This window comes from Chiloscyllium plagiosum, unplaced genomic scaffold (assembly GCF_037043375.1).
Source record: "Chiloscyllium plagiosum isolate Xiang-an unplaced genomic scaffold, Cpla_swu_hap1 HiC_scaffold_4, whole genome shotgun sequence".
Lineage (NCBI taxonomy): Eukaryota > Metazoa > Chordata > Chondrichthyes > Orectolobiformes > Hemiscylliidae > Chiloscyllium > Chiloscyllium plagiosum.
In genome coordinates, this window is record NW_028270142.1 from 98,081,209 (window position 1) to 98,101,869 (window position 20,661).

At 42.4% G+C, this 20,661-nt stretch overlaps 1 protein-coding gene across 1 annotated transcript in view; it reads left to right on the plus strand.

The window, feature by feature from the left end:
* The window catches only part of LOC122549026 (transcription factor E2F5-like), a 77,997-nt gene extending 58,586 nt beyond the window's left edge, over positions 1–19,411 (plus strand). The window contains exon 9 of the mRNA XM_087986504.1: positions 19,329–19,411. Within this exon, the coding sequence (XP_087842630.1) occupies positions 19,329–19,345 (17 nt within the window). The 3' untranslated portion in view covers positions 19,346–19,411. The remainder of the gene's footprint in view (positions 1–19,328) is intronic.
* Positions 19,412–20,661: the final 1,250 nt, after the last annotated feature.

Below are 20,661 nucleotides of genomic sequence, written 5' to 3' on the forward strand. Positions count from 1 at the left end.
TGCGTGGGTGTGAGTGCGGGGGGAGGGGGGGGTGTGCACGTGTGTGTGTGTATGAGAGAGAGAGCATATGCATGAGAGATGGTGTGCGTGAGTGTATGAGTATGGAGGAGTGTGTGAGAAAGAGTGTGTGTATTGCAGTGGGGTCACCTGTAGTATGACATGAACCCAAGATCACAGTTGAGGCCATCCCCATGCATACTGAACTTGGCTATCAGCCTCTGCTCAGCCACTTTATGTTGTTGCTTGTCCTGAAGTCTGCGTTGGAGAATGGTCACCCGAAGGTTTGAGGCTGAATGTCTCGAACCACTAAAGTGTTCCCCAGCTGGAAGGTTCCCCAGCCTTGTGATCGTTGTGCGGTCTGAGGAAGAAGAGACATTGTTGGGCTTTTGTAACTAATATGTCTAAATGAAGAGTCCGAGAAAGCTTGTTGTGGATGACCACTCCCAGGAGCTTGACACTCTCAACTCGTTCCACCTCTGTGCTGTTAATGTGTAGGGGGGCATGAGTAACATCCCGCCGAAAGTCAATAATGAGTTCCTTGGTTTTCCCGGAATTGAGAGCTAGGTTGTTCTCAGTGCACCATTTTTCCAGGTCTTCCAACTCCCATCTGTAGTCTGTTTCGTTGCCATCTGAGATTCGACTGACCGATTTGTGTCATCAGCAAAATTATAAATGGCATTAGTCTGGTATTTGGCAACGCAGTCAAGGATATACAGTGAGTACAGTATGGCTGAGTAAGCACTCCTGGGGGGCTCCAGTGCTGAGTGTTAGTGAGGCTGAAATATTGTCCCCAGTCTTCACTGATTGTGGCCTGTGGGTCAGGAAACAGAGGATCCAGTTGCAGAGAGTGGGGCTTAGTCCGAGATAACTAAGTTTAGTATTCAATCTCGAGGGGATAATAGTGTTGAAGGCTGAACTGTAGTCAATGAGTAGGATTGTTACATAGCTGTTCTTGGTGTCAAGATGTTCTAGGGAGAAGTGATATGGCATCTGACATGGATCTGTTGATCTGATAAGCAAATTGTAAAACATAATGATTTCAAACAGTTTGGAATTATAAGATTACAAATGCAGTAAAATCTTTCCATGTAACCTTTGAAAAACTTACAACTCAGAGATATATCTCTGGATTGCCTACTGTTTACTCTGCCAGTATGTGGTTACTGGTATTGATCTTGTGGATAGATTTATGCATTTGTACCAAAACTGAGGTTTTGCTGAAATATTACTGCCATTCATTCCAAAATTATTTTCTCAGAATATCTTTAATCTGTGGAATTCTCTTCCCTAGAGAGCAGTGTAGGAAAAATCAATGTATAACTTTAAGGATGGATAGGATAGATTGTCACATGACAAGGGAGTTAAAGGAATTAAGGTAGGCAGGAAGGTGTAGTCCTTAGTCAGATCAGCCAAGATGTTATCAAATGGTGGAGCAGATTTGAGGGCTGATTGGCATATTCCTGACTCCAATTCATATATGTGTTCATATTAAGTTACAGAAATAAAAACAAAATACTCTGGATGCTGGAGATCAGAAATAGAAAAACAGAAGATGCTGGTGAAACTCAGCAGGTCTGACAGTTTCTGTGGAGAAAGAGTTTCTTCTGAATAAGACACATTGGATTTGAAAGGTTAACTCTGTTCCTCTCTCCAAAGATGTTGCAAAACCTGCTGATCTTCACCAGCATTTTCTGTAACTATCACAAATTACTGAAGCTACTTTCTAAAAGATTTATAAAATTGGTATTCATGCTGCATGTTTAGCACATATTATTCTGTTAACAGTTTACATGAAGACACAAACTTAATCATTAGTTTAAGTTATCCAATAGTGTACTAACTATCTCTATTTTCAGAAAAGTAACTCTGATTGCAATAACTGAGTTAAGTTAGTTGTACCTTTCTTTGTATTGTAATTGCTTGTTTTTTGCTTGTATATGAAAAATGGATGTGCTGGGTGCAAATTAAGCTGGTTTTTCCTTTCTGATATGTGAAGTGCAACAACAGTCACTAAATGTTTAAATTACACTCGAGGAAACTAAATAATGAACATTGGTGTAGAATATTTTATATCCTCTGGACATTCCAAAGTTTTTAACAACCAACAAAATACTTTTTGATATAAACAAAGTACTTCAGAAGATGGAGATCTGAGATAAAAACATGAAGTGCTGCAAAAAGTCAGCAAGCCTGGCAATATCTATGGAGAGGGAGAAAAATAAACTGTTTTAAGTCCACATTGAACTCTTGTTCAATGTGGTCATTATTGTAAGGATATGAAGCAACCAGTTTGCAGTTAGCAAATTTCTACAAACTACAATGAGATTAGTAACCAAATATTCTTTTGTTTAATAGGTATTGGTTGACAGATATTGGAATTACTTCCCTGCTCTGCTTTGAGTAATGCATTGGGATAATTTAAACCCAGCTAAGAGGATAAATTTGTTAGTTTACCAGTTGATCCAAAGTATGGCATCTCTGATAGTGCAGCATACTCTCTGTACTGTGTTGAAGTGCACTTCAACACAGTACAGAGGGTATGCTGCACTAGATTAGGGTTCAAGTCTTTAGGCGGAACCCTGACAAGGGAGGGGAGGGGAATATATGTTTGTTGTGATATCCCGCTGGAGGTGACAGAAATGGTGGCTTACAATCCTTTGGACACAGGACTAGTAGGATGATAGGTGAGGACCAGGGAGACCCTATCATTGTTGTGGAAAGGAAGGACAGTGGTGAGGGGTGTGAACAGGAGATGGGTTGAACACAGCTAAGTGCCCTGTCAATCACAGTAGCAGAAAATTCTTGGTTGAAGATAAAAGTAGACATTTCTGGGGCCCCCTGGAAGGTGGCATCATCAGAATAGATGTGATGAAGGCTGGGAGAATGGAGTAGAGTCTTTACAGGAAGCAGGGTGTGAGGACATATAGTCGAACTAACTGTGGAAGTCGATGGGCTTATAATGGATATTGATGCCTATTTTTACCTCTCTGACATTGTTATCTCTGGCCCGCTAATGTCACCAGAATGTTTATCAATGCCATCGTCAGCTCTAAATTCAACTTATGTAAAATTCACTTTAATTGTCTTCCGACCTGTGACCTATACAATTTTAAAAATGCTGAATTACTTCGTTATTCTACAATAAGCCCCAATTACCATTACAATTTTTGACTTACCCTGGCTCCCTGTCCCACAGTGGATCGAATTTAAAATTCTCATCCTCCTTGTTTATCTCTCTAAGGCCTCACCCAGTTGTAAATTTGCAATCTTCTTAAGCCTTATGTTGGTCCCCATGCTATCTGGTCATTTAACTGTGGCTTCTTACATTCACTGTCCTGTAATGCTCAGAACATTTTACAAACATTTTGAACCCACTTCCTGAAACATCTTTTCTTCTTCTCCAACAACTACCTCAATTTAAAAACTTTCTTAAAACTTACATCTTCAGTCAACTTGCTTAGCCTTTCCAGATAAGATGCCTGTGCATCTTTTCTCCGCTTTACCTTGGAATATTCATGTGTATGGGAGGCACTATATACAAGTGAGTAAATACTATTGATTGCCAGCTCATAGGCCTGCTGGTCTAAGATACATGCAGCAGAGCAGGTTTTTGTGCTATCTACAATATAGGTTGTGTCCAAAGGTGTCTGTGCTCCCTGTAGTTGGCCAGAACGTAGCCTCACCCAATCATGCACCTAATCGGGAAGTTTCCAGCACTTAGTGCTTTAAACAAAATGCATTGAAGGACGGAGGGTACCTATTCGGTGTTTGGTAGTTTGATTCAATTTCATCTGTTTATGAACATTTAGTGTTTTTTTTTTGCAGTCATCATTACCTTGAATAAATCTTAGCTGGAGATTTAAATTAAACGAAATGATTGTGACAACATTCACAACAACATTTGTAAGCATAATTGAAGGACTAGGGAGACCCTATCATTGTTGTGGGAGGGAAGGGAAGTGATGAGGGCAGTGTACAGGAGATGGGTTGAACACGGCGAAGGGCCCTGTTAACCACAATAGCAGAGAATTCTTGGTTGAGGATAAATATGGACATTTCTGAGGATAAATGATGCAAATAAATGTGATAGAGACAGAGAAATTGTGAGAATGAGATAGTCTTTACAGGAAGCGGCGTGTGAGGTATAGTCAAGGTAACTGTGGAAGTCGGTGGATTTATAGTGGATATTGGTGGCTAGCCTATCCTCAGAAATGGAAAAAGAGATATCGGACAGAGGAAGGGAGGAGCCGAAAGTGAAATTGATAAAGTTTTCCAGTTCTGAATAAGAGAGGGAAGCAGCACCGATGATGTCATCAATGTACCACAGAAAGAGTTGTGGATGGGGGCCCAAGTAGGACTGAAACAAAGAATATTCCACACACCCCACAAAGAGACAGGCATGGGGCCCATGCAGATACCTTTGGCCACACCTTTGATCTGGAGAAAGTGAGAGAAGTGAAAGAACTTGTTCAGAGTGAGGACAGCTGTCCAGGCAGAGGAGGGTGGTGCTGGGTGGGGACAGAGCAGGCCTTTTTTCCAGGAAGAAGTGAAGAGCCCTGAGACCATCCTGGTGGGGAGTGGATGTGTAAAGGGCTTGCATGTCCGTGGTAAAGAGAAGGCAGCTGGAGATCGCAAACTGGAACTTCTGAAACTGACATAAAGCATCAGAAGAATCAAAAATGTAATGGGAAGAGACTGGACAAGAGGAGAAAAGGTCACAGTAGGAAATGATATGTTCTGTAGGGCAGGGGCAGGCAGAAACAATGGGTGTGCCCAGGCAGACCTGTTTGTGGATTTTTGAAAGAAGGTAGAAGCAGCTGTACTGAGTTGGAGGTGGGGGGAGAAGAACGCCAGATGAGATGAGATTGGTAACGAATGATGACCAATGGTTGGGTCATGGTTCCAGGACAAATAGGAGGAGGTGGCTGAGAGCTGGCACTCAGCCTTTGCAATATAGAGGTCAGTCTGCCAGACTATAACAACACCATCCTTGGCCTAATTACAAAGTAAGGGTTGGATCTGAGAGCACAGAGTGCTGTCAGTTCAGAGGGATATAGGTTAGAATGGGTGGGGTTAGACAGAGAAATTAAGGTAACTAATGCCACATTGGTAGTTCTTAATGTACAAACCAAATGCAGGTAAAAGGCCAGATGTCGGTAACTTTGAGTTTTTGGAGCTTTTCTTCCTTACCACCTGAAAGGAAGAAAATATGTTTCTTGACAAAGAATGCTGTTAGTACAGTGGACCCATTTTCTCATTTTCACAACTATCATTTACATATATTTTACATTTACATTTCTAATGCTTCTTTATCACAATTAGCACATTCTTGTCTTTTGCTTTGGTCACTCACAATCTGTTCCATTCGCTTCTCCTCCCTCTGAAAACAGCATAAAGACCACAACTTTCCAGTCCTTTTCAGTTTTGAAGAAGAGGAATGAGGGACTTGAAACTTTACTCTGGTTCTCTCTCCACAGCTGCTGCCAGACCTGCTGAGTTTCTCCAGCAATTTCTGTTTTCATTTCATGTTTAGATGATTCAGACTTCCCTTCTGTTGAACAATGACACAACAGAGGCCATTATTTTTTGATTGCTGTCAAAGACTCAGCATCATTGCCAATGACTCTGGCCTCTTGATGGTTGCTTGTAGATGTTAAATTAGTTTTTTACAACCTCAGCATTCTGCTTGACCCACTACGGAGCTCAAACTCCATTTTGTTTTCATCAACACCACTATTTATTTTTGCCGCTCTGACATTGTTATCTCTGGCCCACTAATATCACCAGAATGCTTATCCATGCCATTGTCAGCTCTAAATTCAATTTATTTAATGTCCACTTTGCTTAAAATTCTCATCCTCCCCTGTTTATCTCTTCAAGGCCTCACCCTGTTGTAAATTTGCAATCTTCTTAAGCCTTATGTTGGTCCCCATGTTATCTGGTCACTTAACGGTGGCTTCTTACATCGACTCTGCTGTAATGCTAGGAACATTTTACAGTCATCTTGAACCCACTCCCTAAAACATCTTCTCTTCTTCTCTAAGTGCTACCTCAATTTAAAAACTTTCTTAAAACCCACCTCTTCAGTTAACTTGCTTAGCCTTTCCACGTAAGATGCCTGCGCATCTTTTCTCCTCTTTACCTTGGAATATTCATGTGTATGGGAGGCACTATATACAAGTGAGTAAATACTATTGATTGTCAACTCAGCGGCCTGCTGCTGTAAGATACATGCAGCAGAGCAGGTTTTTGTGCTATCTACAGTATAGGTTGTGTCCAAAGGTGGCTGTGCTCTCTGTAGATGGCCAGAATGTGGCCTCACCCAATCATGCACCTAATCAGGAAGTTTCCAGCACTTAGTGTGCGTTCTAGGTCTTGCTGCTTTAAACAAAATGCAGTGAAGGATGGAGGGTGTATGTTCGGTGTTTGGTAGTTTGATTCAATTTCATCTGTTTATGAACATTCAGTGTTTTTTTTTATTTCTTTGCAGTCGTCATCCTGAAAAAATCTTAGCTGGAGATTTAAACTAATTGAAATGATGTGACAACTTTTGTAAGCATAATTGAACTGACAAAAATTTTATAAAAATGGAAACAAAGGAATAATTGCATTCAAATAAATTATTTGATTCTGATTATATTACTAGCTCAATTTTTTAATGGATAATTTATGACCTAGCCATAAAGTACAAGTATTTCCTTTTAATAGAGTTTTTTTAAAAAATCATCCTTTCTTAATCTATTTTCAATCTGTTTATTATTATGAACCTGAATTATGCAATAAATCCTTAAAGTGAATGTTTAACATGCTTGTTTGGTATTTCCTTCACCATTGGTTTTATAGAAGTATTAAGCCTAGCCTTCATGATGGTAGACAGGAATCTCAAGTTATTGCATAAGGAATGTATACACAAGTACCCATAAAATAAAAACAGGGTCTATATAACTTTCTATCATTGTCATTTCTTATCCTTACATTGAATAATATTACCTTGTGACTGTAGTAATATTGAAACCATGTTGTCAATCATCAAATTACATGCAATGTCTTCACAATAAAAAAAAGATTAGTTTTAAAGTTGATATAAAAATATTCAAGACATTTTCTGTTCTTCACATTTATTTTGCTGTACAATCTTTCAAACTAATACACATTGTTTAATATCTACAAATGATTGATTACTGATGGAACTACTGTTTCTGAAGCTACTGTACCTAGAAATATTATAATATTTGTATTTTGTTCTGTGCTACCTAGAACTTTGAAACCACTTAAATGACCAATATAAATTCCCACATTTGCCAACTGATAACATGTAATTTTATATGTTCTCTTTTATCATGTTTACTAATGTCAGCTGATTTCTTTTAGTACAAGGTTGGGTTGATGTATTTTAATGTTCTGTGTATGCTCATTTATAGAAGCTTTATGATATTACTGAAAATCTCTGAAAGATATACAGAACATGTTTTAACAATTTGTGTTCAAAATATATGCATCTTGATTTTTTTTCAAAGTGTACTTTATTGCTTTGCTGTTCTCCAGAAGCTGAAAACTGAACAGTTGATTTGGACAGCAACTACATCTGCTTTCCATCCATTAACTGATCTTCTATCTAAAGAAAAGCATGGCCTAATTAGGGACAGTCAGCATGGCTTAGTGCAGGGCAGATCATGTCTTATTAACTTGATTGAATTTTTCGAGGAGGTGACAAAAATGATTGATGAGGGTAGAGCAGTGGATGTTGTCTACTTGGATTTTAGTCAGGCTTTTGACAAGATTCCTTGGTAGGCTCATGGTAGACTCATCCAGAAGATTAAGATACATGGAATGCATGGTGTCTTGGCCGCATAGATTCAGAATTGGCTCGCCCATAGAAGGCAGAGGGTATTGGTGGAAGGGTGTTTTTCAAGCTTGTGATCCATGACTAGTAGTATTCCGCAGGGATCCTATGGGGTCCTCTGCTGTTAGTAATACTTATAAATGACTTGGATGAAAATGTAGATGGATGGGTTAGTAAGTTGGCAGAAGATACAAAGATCGGTGGAGTTGTGGATAGTGTAGAAGGTTGTCAAAGGATACAGCAGGATATAGATCATTTACAGCTATGGTGGAGAAATGGCAGATAGAGTTCAAACCGTGTAAATGCAAGGTGCTGCACTTTGAAAGATCAAATGTTAAGAGAAAGTGTATGGTTAATGGCAGGATTTTGAACAGCATTGATGTACAGAGAGATCTTGAGGTTCAAGTCCATAGCTTCCTGAAAGTGGCCACACAAATGAATAAGAAGGTAAAGAATACCAATGGCTTGCTTGCCTTTATTGGTCAGGGAACTGAGTACAAGAGTCAGGATGTCCCTTTGCAGCTTTATAAGACTTTGATGAGGCCACACTTGGAATATTGCTTTCAATTCTGGTTATCACATTACAGGAAGGATGTGGAGGCTTTGGAGAGGGTGCAGAAGAGGTTTAGAAGAGGTGCCTGGATTAGATGGTATTTTCTGGAGGCATGGAGGCTGAGGGAAGACTTGACAGATTGTCTATAAAATTATGAGGTGCATAGATAAAGTTGATGGTCAGAATCTTTTTCCCAGATCTGACATATCTAAAACTAAGGGGACATGCATTTAAGGTGAGAGGGAAAATTTCAAAGGAGATGTAAGGGGCAAGTTCTTTTAGCACAGATAGTGGTAGGAGTCTGGAACATGCTGCCAGGAAGGTGATGGAGGCAAATATGATAGGGACATTTCAGAGACTTTTTGATAAGCATATGCAAGGATTGGAGGAATATGGACCAAGGGCAGACAGAAGGAATTAGTTTATTTGGCACAACATCGAGGGTCAAAGGGCCTGTTCCTGTGTTGTATTGTTCTATATTCTATGCTAATATATTACCTTTTACTCCAAGACCACTGAACTTTCCCATTACCTATTTATTTGGCACCTTATCAAATTCTTTTGGAAGTCCAACTATATGATTTCTATTGTTCCCCCTTATCTACCCTATTAATTAGATCCTGAAAAATCTCTAATAATTTTGTCAAATAAGAGATCCCTTTAGTAAAACCATATTGACTTGTTCTAATCATGCTATGTTTTCCAAGTCCATTTTTAAGACTTCCCTAAGGATAGATTCTAGCACTTTTTCAAAGAATGATGCTCGGCTAACTGAGCTGCATTTCATTGTTTTCTCTCTTTCTCTATTTATATGAAAAGCGATGAAGCATTTGCCAACTTCCAGTCTGAATGAGGTATTCTCAAAGCTATTGGATAAGTATAGCCATTACACCCACTGTCTATGCACTGTAAGTTTTAAAACCCAAACATGAAGGCCATTTGGTCCTGGAAATTGGTCAGATTTTAATTTTTTAATTTCTCCAACCCTTTTTCTCTGCTGATATTTCCTTTACTCCCTCATTCATTTTAGCCTCTAGGAAACCAGCTAATTTTAGTATAAAACTTGTGAAGGTAGACACAGTCTACCTTTGAAAGTTGCCACCCAGGTAAATAGTACGGTGAAGAAGGTATATGGCGTACTGGCTTTTATTGGTAGCGGAATTGAGTTCCGGAGTCCTGAGGTCATGTTGCAGTTGTATAAGACTCTGGTGTGGCCACATCTGGAGTATTGTGTGCAGTTTTGGTCGCCATACTATAGGAAGGATGTGGAGGCACTGGAACAGGTGCAGAGGAGGTTTACCAGGATGTTGCCTGGTATTGTAGAAAGATCGTTTGAGGAAAGGCTGAGGCACTTGGGGTTGTTTTCATTGGAGAAAAGAAGGTTTAGGGGTGACTTGATAGAGGTGTACAAGATGATTAGGGGTTTAGATAGGGTTGACAGTGAGAATCTTTTTCCACGTATGGAGTCAGCTATTACAAGGGGGCATAGCTTTAAATTAAGGAGGGGTAGGTATAGGACACATATTAGGGGTAGGTTCTTTACTCAGCGAGTCGTGAGTTCATGGAATGCCCTGCCAGTAGCAGTGGTGGACTCTCCCTCATTATGGGCATTTAAGCGGGCATTGGATAGGCATATGGAGGATAGTGGGCTAGTGTAGGTTAGGTGGGCTTGGATCGGCACAACATCGCTGTATTCTTCTATGTTCTATAGAATATTTGTTCAATATCTCTGCCGTTTCTTCGTCTGTGTGATAATTCCCTGGTCTCTGCTTCTAAAGGATTAACATTTACTTTGGCTAGTCCCTTCCTTTTAATATACTTATAAAAGCTCTTACAGTGTATTTTTATATTGCTCATTCGTTTACTCTCCATATTCTATTCATTATGCTTTTTGGTGGTCCTTTGCTTATTTCTTAAATATTCCCATTTCCCAGACTACCGTTTTTTGCAATATTGTATGTCTCTTCTTTTAATCCTTCATTCCCTCGAATGGGTCTTGTTGAGTTTTTTTGTTTTACAATGGAATGTATTTTCCTTGATCAGTTTCATTTGCTTCTTTAAACGTTTGTCACTGTCATTTACTGACATACCTTCTAGTTTATTTACCCAATTAACTGTTACCAGATTTCCCCTCATACCATGTAAATGACATTGTTTAAGATTTTCATTTGTGATCAAGGGTAAAAAGTTCTAATTTCCCCAACATTTTGTTGTTAGTTAACCAGATGACAGAAGGTTTGATTTATGAATTATCCAGGCCTTGCTTTGACTCTATCTTCACTGTCCCTTTTGTTTCATCTTTGCACTGCTGCCTCACAGCACCAAGGTTCCAGGTTCAATTCCAGCCTCAGGTAACTGTCTGTGTGGAGTTTGCACATTCTCCCCGTGTCTGCGTGGGTTTCCTCCGGGTGCTCCGGTTTCCTCCCACAGTCCAAAGATGTGCAGGTTAGGTGAATTGGCCATGCTAAATTGTCCATAGTGTTAAGTGCGTTAGTCAGAGGGAAATGGGTCTGGGTGGGTTACTCTTTGGAGGGTCAGTGTGGACTGTTTGGGCTGAAGGGCCTATTTCCATACTGTAGGGAATCTAATCCTGTGAGATCCATGTTTATCTGTCCCCATTCTGCTTGTAGTGTCACTTTAGCACATTGCCAAGACAATGCCGTTGCTTTTCCCTCTGGTCTGGAGTGTCAACAAAATATCAATTAATTACATCAATCCACTTTATTAATCAGTATGGGCCATTGGACTGAGATTTTAGCCACTCATCCTTGTAACAGCACTAACATCATGTCTCCAGGTTAAAATGGTCTGGTTTCAGCTTTTATGTCTGCCTGCTTTTTCATTATCTCTCTGGGACGTTTTAAGATGTTTCTCAGCCACTATTGAAATATAGAAACATAGTTGCATACACATTTTGCTTTTAAAAATTGCCTTAATTACTTTACTACTCTTTTCAACTTGTGTTCATAAACTAATTAAAAGGCTGAATCTTTCTCTTTTTTTGGCTAAGTCTGATTTTCGCAAGTTTTTTGGAGAGATTTCTGCTACAAGAATGGGCAGAGCTACTGTGCCCCTATGGCATTCCTCACATTCAATTTCAGCCCCTTTTTACCATACACCGTTGCCAGAACAACTCACCAGCCAGCGGATATCCGCTAAAAGTAATGACCCATCTTTGTGCCATCTTTCAAATGCCTAACAGCACCTGGATAAGCACTGCCATTCTGAAACTGCCCAGGTTGATGAGGTACATACAGGGGGCAGATTTTGGACAAGGGAAAAATGGAATTGTGGTTCTCTGATAGGAACCTGGCATGTCCTGGTTCTGGTCCTTATGAATGGAGTGGTGCTGAGGATGGCCATCCTCTTCTGGAGGCCCAACAGAGGGGATCAAGCTACCAGACCGTGGCAGCCTGGTCCAAGGTTGCCATCTGAATCTGTGTGGTCTCCAACAGTCTACTAGAATGTCCAGTAGTGCTGTAAGGTCTTCGCTGTAAGTTCTACATTCTTTTCTCTGCTTCCTCACACTCACTCTATCTTTGCTACTGTGCCCAGCTCCCACCACCCTGCAGGAGGAACAACAGGGTCCTCTCAGAAGTCTCCAGTGTACTTGAATCTCCTCCAACAATAGGAATTGTTTAAAAAATTACTTATGGGATGTAGATGTCGCTCACAGGGCCAGCATTTATTGACCATCCCTAGTTGCCCTTGTGAAGGTGGTGATGAGCTGCCTTCTTGAACTGCTGGACTCCATGTGCCGCAGGTGGAGCCACACATGGATGAGGGAGGGAGTTCCAGGATTTTGACCCAGCGACTCTGAAGAACAACAATATATTTTCAACTCAGGATGGTGAGTGGTTTGGAGAGGAACTTGTAGGTAGTAGTGTTGCTATGTATCTACTGCCCTTGTCCTTCCAAATGGGTTTAGAAGGTGCTGTCTAAAGATCTTTGGTGAATTTCTGCTGTACATCTTGTAAGTGGCACACACTGCTGCTCCTGAGCATTTGTGGTGGAGAGAGTGGATGTTTGTAGATGTGGTGCCAGTCAAATTGGCTGCTTTGTCCTGGATGGTGTTAAGCTTCTTGAGTGTTGTTGGAACTGCACCCATCCAGGCAAGGGGCATGATCCCATCACAATTCTGACTTGTGCCTTGTAGATGATGGACAGTCTTTGGGGAATTAGGAAGTAAGGGTTCCTGCTCTTATAGCTGTTGTAATTCTATGACTTGTCCAGTTCAATTTATTAATCCAGATCAATGTTAACTCCCAACGTGTTGATAGTGGGGGATTCCGTAACGGTGATACATTGAATGCCAAAGGATGACAATTAGATTCCCCCTGGTTGGAGATGGCCATTGCCATCTTGTCAACCGAAACCTGGATATTGTTCAGATCTTGCTGCATTTGTAAGTGAACTGCTTCAGCATTTGAGGAGTCACAAATGGTGCTAAATATTGTACAGTCATCAGTGAATATCTTCATTTCTGACCTTATGATGGAGTGAAGGTCAATGCTGAAGCAGCTGAAAATGTCTGGGCCTCAGACAGTATCTTGAGGACCTTCTGCAGAGATATCCTGGAGCTGGGATAACTGACCTCCAACAACCATGACCATCTTCCTACATGCCAGGTATGATCCAACCAGCAGAGAGTTTTCCCCAGTACCCACTGATCCCAATTTGCTCAGGCTCCTTGATGCCACACTCGGTCAAATGCAGCCTTGATGTCAAGGGATGTTACTCTCACCTCACCTCTGGAATTCAACTGTTTCGTCCATGTTTGAATCAAGGCTGTGATGAAGTCAGGAGCTGAGTGACCCTAAACAGAACCCAAACTGGGTGTCACTGAGCAGGTGCTGCTTGACAACACCTTCTATCACTTTACAGTTGATCAAGAGTAGACTGATGGGGCAGTAATTGGCTGGATTGGATTTGTTCTTTTTTTTGTGTGTAGAGGGCATACCTGGGCAATTTTCCACAGTGTTGGGTAGATGCCAGTGTTGTAACTGTATTGGAACAGCTGAGTCGGGCAGCTGACAAGAATGTCTGTTTCATCGAGATACAACTGCCCCTGGTGTTTCCTGATCAAAATCCCAGTCAAGAGTTGCCTCTGTTAAAAGTCTCTCTCTACTTCAGCTGCAGATTAGGGAGTAACAAAGATGTAGTGGGAGGAGGGTAAGAAGAAAACTTGTTGAAGGCATTTTGGAGATGGCATGGATGAAAACACATTATACTTTGTAAGTATCTTTGTCTAGCCAAAATGTCACTGTTACAGCATGAGGCCATAATGCCCCGGCTGAAAGTTACCATGGCTGGATGTCTGTGCTGAGAACCTGCTGCAGCAAGAGGAACAAGGTGTGTACAGGACTGTGGGTACTGCTGGCACCTTTTGACCATCTTGGTATGACTTCTGTATTTTTTTTGTGGCCTCTGTTTCTGAAAGTGTTGATGTGAGTGAGTTGGTCAGTGATATCAGGAGCGTGGAGGTGCAACACAAAAAGCTGAGCCATTCATTAGGAATGGCCAAGGATTGGGGACCCAGCAGGTATCTGTCATGTGCAGTGCATTTGTCTGTGTGTAATATTCCTCCCCCTCACATCAGTGGGTTTTTGATTCCCCCTTCCTCACAGATTGAATTGCTCACCCCATCAGCTCCAAGTGTAATTGTAGCCACTTTCTTCCCCATTTTGATTTGCAGCATTATGAAAGGAGACAGTAAGGTCACTACCTCAATTTGTCAATGAGACCCCGAGCACCCAAATCCTCTTCCTGATAGATGGTCTTGTAAATCCCACAGGCTTCCCACCTCTCCAGGTCCCCACCAAACCTGTCTATATAAGCCTATATCTGTATGCGTTACCCCACTCCACCCCTGCCCATGCCTTATGAAGTGACCATGCTGGCATGCTCATACACTGATTCACACCCCCACCACCAATACCAGGGGTTCCCGACAATGGAGGAACCTGATCCTGCATAAGTCCTTTTCCATCTATGCTTTAATATCCCTCTCTTGAAGATTCTCTTGCGCCACCCCACCCCCCAACTATTGCTTCACAATTGTCCTCTCCACTTGCCATAGCGTGCAGCCCCATCCCGATGAATAGTTCCTGAAGCTCCTTCCCATTGCAGTGGTCACCCTTGCACTCTCCACAAATTCCCTTCTCCTTTAGTTTCTGTGGATGGATCTGACAGGCTGACCATAGCCCATCCACTTGAGTAACCTATGTGAACAGTCCCAGGCAAGATGGGCCTGGACCTCTAACTGCTGTCTGCACATTGTCCTGACCTGGACTGATAACTATGGAGCCACTGATACCCACCCATGAATTGCAGTGGCATCAACACCCTTACCAAGGTCTCCTTGATTGGATGCCCGACAGTGATAAATTAATGGGCTACTCCTGACTGTGCCGGGATCTCTCAATTGAGATATTACCATGGACTTGCATGAGAACTACTCCTCTAAGACTTTCAGATATGGCTGCTTGCTTGCTGCACATGCAATGTGTGTTTGCCAATGTGAGCTGCTGGCTCAGAGTGCAGGTATGCAATTAATGTAGCTTACTAACAAACAGCAAGATTGCTAGACTGAGGGCTGTCGACCAACAAGGAAAGCTGCCTGATGTGTGACCTCGCTAACTGCCATGACACAGTAAGGATTGGATGCTGTGAGCTAGGTGCTAATTGAGCAAGCAGCTAGTTCAGTGTGTGAGGTGGGTGCCTGTCCCTGTGCAAAGTGCCCTTGCATCAGCACTTCAATGTTCTACCATGCGAGCTGGAGCTTCCAGAGCTCCCTGTCAGTGTTGTGTTGATTCTGTTAATGAATCTTGCACCTTGTCTAGATCTACTACTTGTTCCTTTACATTCCCTTTTATATCATATCATCATTCTTTTTGTCATTGAATCTCTCCTGCTTTGCACCCTATCATAGACTTTCCCTTTCCTCCTGTTGTGCTGCCTCTAAAATCTGTTACATCCCCAATTGTTTGCAGTTCTGATGAAAGGTGAGTGAAACTTTGTCATGGATTTTATCCTGAAGCTGAGCTCTGAGTAGAGGATGGAGTATTTATCAAGATGTTGGACAACTGGAAAGAACAGAATCCCATATCTTTCTGATTGCTTTGCTGTGCTGTTTCCATCCATCGGCAGCTGATAGACATGCTGAAAGTGTTTAACCTAAAACACACAAGATCGAGTATTGAAGGATGGAGAGAGAGAGTATAGCAGATATTGGATTATCTGATCTAGAACATAGGATCATGTGAACAGGAGTAGGCCTTTCGGCCCTTTAAGCCTGTTCTGCCATTCATTGAGATCATGGCTGATCTGTGGCCTAACTTCATATACCTGCTTGTAGTCTATATTCTCTAATAATACCTTTGCTTAATAAAAACTATCTATCTCAGGTTTAAAATTAACAACTGATCTAGCATCCACTTCTGTATTTGGAAGAGAGTTCCAACCTCCAACACCCTTTATATGTAAAGATGCTTCCTGACATAGCCCTAATTCTCAAACTATACCCCTTAGTTCTAGAATCTCTAACCAGTGGGACTAGTTTGTGGTTATCCACGCTGTCTTTTCCTGTTAATATCTTTAAGACTTTGATCAGATCACCTCCTTACCTTCTAACTTCTAGACAAAACAGACCAGATTTATACAATCTTTCCTCATAACTTTAACCTCTGAAATGCAGGTACATGTATGTTGTACTCCCTTCAAAGCCAAGATATCCTTCAGAAGGAATGGTGCCCAAAGTAAGATGGGAGAGGGATTTCCAAATTGCATTTAAAGTGCAGGAGTTTTCCCGATAAAGGAGTGTGAGAAAACGAGTCACGTTGGTGGGGTAGTGCAATCCAAGGGTGTTGTGCAGTTCAGTCATGTGCAGGGTTTTCCATCGCAGGGAATGCAATGTGGGGCTGGAGTCCAGTTTGCTGATTTGAGGAGAGGTGAATAGTATCTGATACTGCTTGGGATCCATTGGCAGTTGGAGCAGGTGTCAAGAGTTTGGATTGGGGTTTCGGGGCAATAATCACTGTTTAATTCACGATTACTCAATTGTAATATAACTCCTAGTATAACTAAGTCAAATGCCGTCTTGACATCAACAGCGTCTCTCTTACCTCAGCTCAGGAATGCAGCTTTTTTATGTGCCATGGTTATGACAGGATCTGAAGTCAAGTGGCTGTGTCAGAAACCAAACTCAGCATCTATCAGTAAGTAGGTTATTGGTGAATATGGTTGAAACTTTATTGCTGGAACAGCACAGCAGGTCAGGCAGCATCCAGGGAACAGGAGATTCGACGTTTCGGGCACAGGCCCTTCTTCAGGAATGAGCAGAGAGTGTTCAGCAGGAGAAGATAAAAGGTAGGGAGGAGGGACTTGGAGGAGGGGCGTTGGAAATGTGATAGGTGGAAAGAGGTCAAGGTGAGGGTGATAGGTCGGAGTAGGATGGAGGCGGAGAGGTCAAGAAGAAGACTGCAGGTCAGGAAGGCGGTGCCGGGCTGGAGGGATCCGGCTGAGACAAGGTGGGGGGAGGGGGGATGAAGAAACTGGTGAAGTCCAAGTTCATCCCCTGTGGTTGGAGGGTTCCCAGTCGGAAGATAAGACGCTCCTCCTCCGTCCGTCGCGTTGTTGTGGTTTGGCGGTGGATGAGTCCAATGACCTGCATATCCTCGGTGGAGTGGGAGGGGGAGTTGAAATGCTGTGCTACAGGGTGGTTGGGTTGGTTCGTCCGGGTGGCCCAGAGGTGCTCTCTGAATCGCTCCGCAAGTAGGCGGCCTGTCTCCCCAATATAGAGGAGGCCACACCGGCTGCAGCGGATGCAGTAGATGATGTGGGTGGAGGTGCAGGTGAATCTGTGGCGGATATGGAAGTTTCCTTTGGGGCCTTGGAGAGAAGTGAGGGGGGAGGTGTGGGCGCAAGTGTTGCACCTCCTGCGGTTGCAAGGGAAGGTGCCGGGAGTGGAGGTTGGGTCGGTGGGGGGTGTGGATCTGACAAGGGAGTCGCAGAGGGAGTGGTCTCTACGGAAAGCTGATAGGGGAGGAGAGGGAAATATATCCTTGGTGCTGGGGTCTGTTTGGAGGTGGCGGAAGTGACGGTGGATGATGCGCAGTACATGGAGATTGGTGGGGTGGTAGGTGAGGACCAGTGGGGTTCTGTCCTGGTGGCAGTTGGAGGGGCGGGGCTCAAGGGCGGAGGAGCGGGAAGTGGAGGAGATGCGGTGGAGGGCACCGTCGACCACGTCGGGGGGGAAATTGCGGTCCTTGAAGAAGGAGGCCATCTGTGTTGTACGTATTTTGAACTGGTCCTCCTGGGAGCAGATGCGGCGGAGACGAAGGAATTGGGAGAATGGGATGGCGTTTTTACAGGGGGCAGGATGGGAGGAGGTGTAGTCCAGGTAGCTGTGGGAGTCGGTTGGTTTGTAGTAGATGTCCGTGTTGATTCGGTCGCCTGAGATAGAAACAGAAAGGTCTAGGAAGGGGAGGGAGGAGCGCCTGAGATAGAAACAGAAAGGTCTAGGAAGGGGAGGGGGAGAATATGTGCCACTTCATTGCAATGATGACACCTTCTATCAGTTTGCTCATGGGGTGATTGTTGATCATGTTGAAAGTATCCTGCATATTGTGGACAGGACATTCCCAGGGCAGTTTTTCCACTTTTTCAGGAGATACCAGTGTTATGCTTGAACAGCTCGTTTAAAGCAAAGTCGCTACAGCACAAATCTTCAGCACTTCAGCTAGAATGTTGTCAGGGCCCAAAGCCTTTTCTGTATCCAATGCACTCAGCTGTTTCTTCATACCATGTGAAGCAAATTGAATTGGCTGGAAACTGGCATCTGCGATGGTAGGAATCTCAGGAGAAAGCAAAGATAGACCATCTGACAGAAACATTCCTTTGGCTAAAAAGTCGTCCAGGTCTTTCAGCCTTTTCTTTCACTAGTCCCTATTCCCATGATGTCCTCAGATTGTGAGCTAATTCTGATAATGATTTTACATGAATGGACTGTTTCCTTGTTGATTGTAAAGTACATCTGGCATTTTCACATGGTGAGGTTTCTCACCCCATCACCCAAAACGCCAACTTGAAATGCATCCCTATCAATCACAGCTAACCAACATCCTTTTAATGGTAAGAGGAATGTGTTAATTGGCTGAAGGTGGGACTTCAGTCCCTCTCTGGTGCTCAAGTCCCACCTCAGGGCCTAGCTAGCTAGTCTGATTGACCAGCAGCTCTGCATTCTCAGCAGTGGCTAGTGCTGCAAGCAGTCCCCAGACTGAGGTAAGACCCAGGGGTGGGATGGAGAGAGGGATGCAGCTACCTGGATGGAGAAGTGGAATGAGGTTGGGTAGGAGAACCAAGAGGAAACGGCATTCGCCCCTACCATGTCTCCTGAGGCTAGAGCAGGGTGTACTGCCAGGTATTCCTCTGCTCTCACCAACCTCAATATTGAGGGTTGGCAGTGTCGAATAGTTGGTCTTGTAGGGACCTCATGTAGGGGCACAGTGTGGGCAGCACTGTAAAATTGTGGATGCATTGGCCAGTGAGAGTGCAGGAGATAGGTTCCAAAGAGAGATTTATGGGCTGCGCTCCCCCAGCAGCCCACCGGCAGGACACTAAAATCCCAGCTATTATTCTAGAAAGCTTTCCTCAATATATTGTTGTAATTAATTGTCTAATTATTGGCTATGACTCTACTTGAACTCTTCTGTTCCTTCCAGTCTGTAAGAAAATTAAAATCTCTGATTATAACCATGTGTTTTTGTTGCATGTTTCCCAGACCTCTGTAATTAAAGTTGCTGAATGCAGCACCATTGGCAGGAGATATGTTGACAAGTCTGAAAAATGTTGTGATTCTTTGCTGTTCATTAACCTTACCCATTGTTATTTAATTCAGGTTAATTCTAATTGGTTTGTTGTTTAATTGGACAGTTGATGCTGTTAAATGAATTCATCCAGTGGCCAGACAATAGCACATGTTGGACTGGGAAATATCTGCTGGACAACAATTCCTGGACTTTCTCATAAGCCCCAAAGTATTAAGGTCAGTCAAAATCTTTATGTATAAACTCATTACCCTAAATGGAATCTTTTATTTTCACTATGTCTTAATAGTACTTTTTACTAATATCATTGCTCCTTTATTCCCAATCTCCGTTTCCTTTCTAAAGATCCTATAGCCTGGATATTTCTAGCTCCCAATCATGCTAAGTTTGCAGTCAGATCTCTGTAATAGTGATTGTATTGTATCCTTTGAATTATATTTGTATTTCTGACACATTAGGTTTATCTAATGCTACAAGCATTTTATGTACCATCCTGTTATCTGGGTAACTGTTCCCATTCTACCTAGTTTTAAAAATTTTCTCCAAGCCCTTTTTTTCCCCCATGTGTACAGCTGTCCTAGTCCCAAAAGTGGTCCCAATATCCCAGGAATCTGAAACCTTCACTCTCTCATCATCCTAAAACATTACCAATCCGAATGATTGTCTGTCTGGTCCAATATTTTGCATTGGGAGTAATCCAGATATTACAACCTTGGAGATTCTGGTCCTTAATCTAAACTTAATTCACTGAAATCTCTTTCTGGAACATTGAACTCTAATTTCATCATAGTTTCTTCCATGAAACTTGACCTTTGGAGTCTTGTTCTCTATTCATTCTGCCATGGCTTAGACTTTGATGTTTAGGAAATGACTTAACTTGGGGCTCTGGATCATGTTTATGAATAGAACTAGGGGCAACCTTTTCACACAGAGGGTGGTTCGTGTGTAAAATGACCTACCAGCGGAAGTGATGGATGCAGGTACAGTTACAATTAAAAGACATTTGGACAGTACGTGAATAGGGAAGGTTTAGAGGGATATGGGGCAAATCCAGGCAAGTGGGTCTAGTTTTGTTTGGGAAATTTGGTTGACATAGACAAGTTGGACAGGAGAGTCTGTTTCCATTCTGTATGGCACTGTGACTGTATAACTATCTGACTGTAGAATACTCCACAATTTTTCTTATTACCTCTATGGTTTCCCAAATATGTAACCACTAGTTGCTCACTGCCTTGCAGATACCTGTAATGATCCTCTTTTGTTTGTTCCCATTATTAGTATCAAAGAAGGTATTAAGCATGAGTCCAGCTCCATAAACTATATCTTCCTACCTTGTCTGGCCATGGCCACACATGATCCCTTGAGTAGCTCCACCCTCAGGAAGCTGTTCCATCTAACTTTCTCCCTATCAAGTGTTGCTGAGTAGGCCAACCTTATTT